This window comes from Cynoglossus semilaevis, chromosome 20 (genome assembly GCF_000523025.1).
Source record: "Cynoglossus semilaevis isolate Cse_v1.0 chromosome 20, Cse_v1.0, whole genome shotgun sequence".
NCBI classification, from domain to species: Eukaryota; Metazoa; Chordata; class Actinopteri; order Pleuronectiformes; family Cynoglossidae; genus Cynoglossus; species Cynoglossus semilaevis.
In genome coordinates, this window is record NC_024326.1 from 5,976,075 (window position 1) to 5,979,004 (window position 2,930).

Sequence of the window (2,930 nt, forward strand, 5' to 3'; positions counted from 1 at the left end):
ATATATAGAGATACCGATACCGATACCAATATTGATGCCCATATCCGATATATAGAGATACCGATACCGATACCGATACCAATACTGATGCCCATATCAATCCAATACCTTCTTTTCTCCTCCAGCATGCAGCGGACATCTTTTATTTTAGCCTAATTTAGCGATTCTGAATCCTTTTTGTGTTGGTTAACAATTTTTTCATCCAGTGTTTTCATAAAAAGGCTTTAATCAAAACAAACAACTGAGCAGAGCGAACAAATCATATAAATAAAGTCAACATTATCACAATAAGTATTTGGCGCAGGTTGGCATTCAGGAAAAAAAAAAACGGAGGGAAAAGGGCTAGAGAACTTAGCATGAGCTAAGTAGCCAGTACTATAGAGGCGTCTTTTTTCTTGTGGCAATTTCAACTGCAAAGTCAGGGCTCAAAAGTGAAAGAAATGGGCTATTCTTAGCCGATAAGCACCTAACAGTTATTTCAACGGACAGTTTTTCTTTTCAAATTCAAATAGAAACAATTAAAAGTAAAATTGAAGTAAATTGTACTAAGTGATGTTGCTTGTCTGTTTGTTTCGTCTCACAGGACACCAGGCTGTCCCTGATCGCCACAGACCAGAATTACAGACAGAATTTCACTGCCGCAGATGACACCAGGTCCACTAAGATGGGAACCATCAGAACCATCATTGACATCATTGTATGTAGTATCCTCATCTCCTCTCTTCTCCTCTCTGTTCTCTCATCTGCTCTCCTTTGGTTTCCTGTGAGTGTGAGTGGCCGTGGTGTTCTTTCGGATTTTGTATGCGCCGTCAGATTTGTACGTGGGTCAGTGAAACTGATAGCAATCAAGCTATGGGTATAGGAGTATACGCCAGAGGTGTCAAACACACTTGGTTCAGACATTCCGGCATGTCAGGAAGCAAGGGAGACTCTCTATAGTCTGTGCCTGTGACTTTGATCTTCTTACTGTTTCTGATTATGCAGATGATCTATCTATCTATCTATCTATCTATCTATCTATCTATCTATCTATCTATCTATTTATCATCTATCTATCTATCTATCTATCTATCTATCTATCTATCTATCTATCTATCTATCTATCTAAATCTAAAAACAATAACAATTCTTACATACATTACATAATTATGCTAATATCGGGCCTAGCATCCCTAGCTAAGACTGATGCTTTGTCAGTAGGAGGGTGAAGGGGTAAGATAATACCTGGCATGCCTGTTGGACTTTAGTGACGAGGTGAGGGTTTGAAAGTCTTAGGAGTTTTCTTAGAAACTGAAGCCTTTGAGGGGGAGGGAGGGAGGGAACGAAGGAAAAACTGTGCAGTAGGCTGTCTAGAAGGAAATGGTTGCTACCTTAGCTGTCATTGAGTCAGTAATTTGGTTGACCTGACTCTCTGGCACTACCAGGAGCCCTGGCAGAAGACCTTCAAATATACTATACTGGACTTTTTCTAGTATGGGAAGCACTGGCACCAGGTGGCAACCCTCTACCTGCCGGTGGCTGAAGGTTGCCAGGGGCTTATCAAAATTCCAATCAAAAAATAGCCTCCTACAGATTATGATGAACTGTTCAAAGACTTCTTTATGAGTTTCACTCTGGATGGCATGATGCAGTCAAACTCCTGCCGAGGAAAAGACTGGGCTTAGACAAGCAACTTTCTCTTTTATACTTTGCACATACAAACCTTACTGGACTTTCTGCAGTTCTGTTCTTTGCAGATCTTTGGTCTGAACCTACACCTCTGGCAGGGATGAAAGAGTTGAGGTGGGCTGAGTTCTTTCGCCCAACCTCTTTCATGAAAGGTAGTAGGCGATCCCAGTACAATGAACAGTAGACCTCCAGTAGAGGATAGTGCATGGGGGGGATAGCTATAAACAGCTACATGGCATACATTGATCCGTAGCTGGTGGAGACTTGTATTTTTCAAGGTTCCAACGTTCAAGGTTTAAGGTTCAAGGTCAATGAGTGTCCTTGATTGGAAGCACAGAAAAGTGTATTTTTCAAGGTTCCAACGTTCAAGATTTAAGGTTCAAGGTCAAATCAAGGACACCAATCAGTGTCCTTGATTGGAAGCACAGAAAATATGGTTTCAAGGTCTAGGGGGATGTTTTAACTCCTAGCTTGTTCATGTTTGGTCCCTAACCCTTAGCTATCTGGTTGTAGGTATGCAGTCAGGTTAACGGTAGTGTGCAGGTGCTGACGGTCTTTGAAGGACTTCTGCAGACCTTTTCACCTGATATGGGCTGTTAGAGGAGCGTAAGTTCTGTGGTAGTAGATAAGGAACCATTTGTCAATTTTTGTTTTTTTTGAGTTTGTGTGACCTGTTTTTATGTTGAGTTGTGAGTTATTGTGTGAGTTATGTTTTGTTTTCTTGATTTTCTCTTTTTCCTCTCCTCTCTTCTCTTCTCTTCTCTTCTCTTCTCTTCTCTTCTCTTTTCCCTTTAAATATTAACCTATTGTTTTTTTTCTTTTGTTTCCAGACAAATGAGACAAAGGATGTGGTATGCTATTTTAAACATCTTCATTCAATAGATAAATATGTGTAACGTACATTGTTTTTTTTAAATAAAAGTCAAAATATATTACCATCATTACATATTCACACATCAAGAAATGTGCACACCTAACCAGTTTTTCCTTTTTTTTTTGTTTTTAGTGTTGCTCCTTTGACTGCAATGTAAGTATAAACCTCCAAAAAAAAAAAAAAAAAGAAAATACCCAATTGAAACATATTTTGGATTTTAATTCTTATAATTGTTTTGCTCAAAGGCTGCAGGTGGGCCAAAAGGACCGGATGGAGACAGTGGTGGAAAGGTGATGGATAACATGTAGTGCCCCCATCATTTTCACTGTTACACTGGAAAACAAACAGACAAACAAAAACTAAAACACACTGTGTTTTTTCAATCCTT

At 39.4% G+C, this 2,930-nt stretch overlaps 1 protein-coding gene across 1 annotated transcript in view; it reads left to right on the forward strand.

Moving 5' to 3' along the window:
- col6a1 (collagen, type VI, alpha 1) overlaps positions 1-2,930 on the forward strand; it is a 28,009-nt gene that overhangs the window by 3,074 nt on the left and 22,005 nt on the right. Inside the window, exons 3-6 of the mRNA XM_025052433.1 lie at positions 553-697; positions 2,499-2,519; positions 2,675-2,695; positions 2,788-2,846. Coding sequence (XP_024908201.1) covers positions 553-697; positions 2,499-2,519; positions 2,675-2,695; positions 2,788-2,846 — 246 coding nt within the window. The remainder of the gene's footprint in view (positions 1-552; positions 698-2,498; positions 2,520-2,674; positions 2,696-2,787; positions 2,847-2,930) is intronic.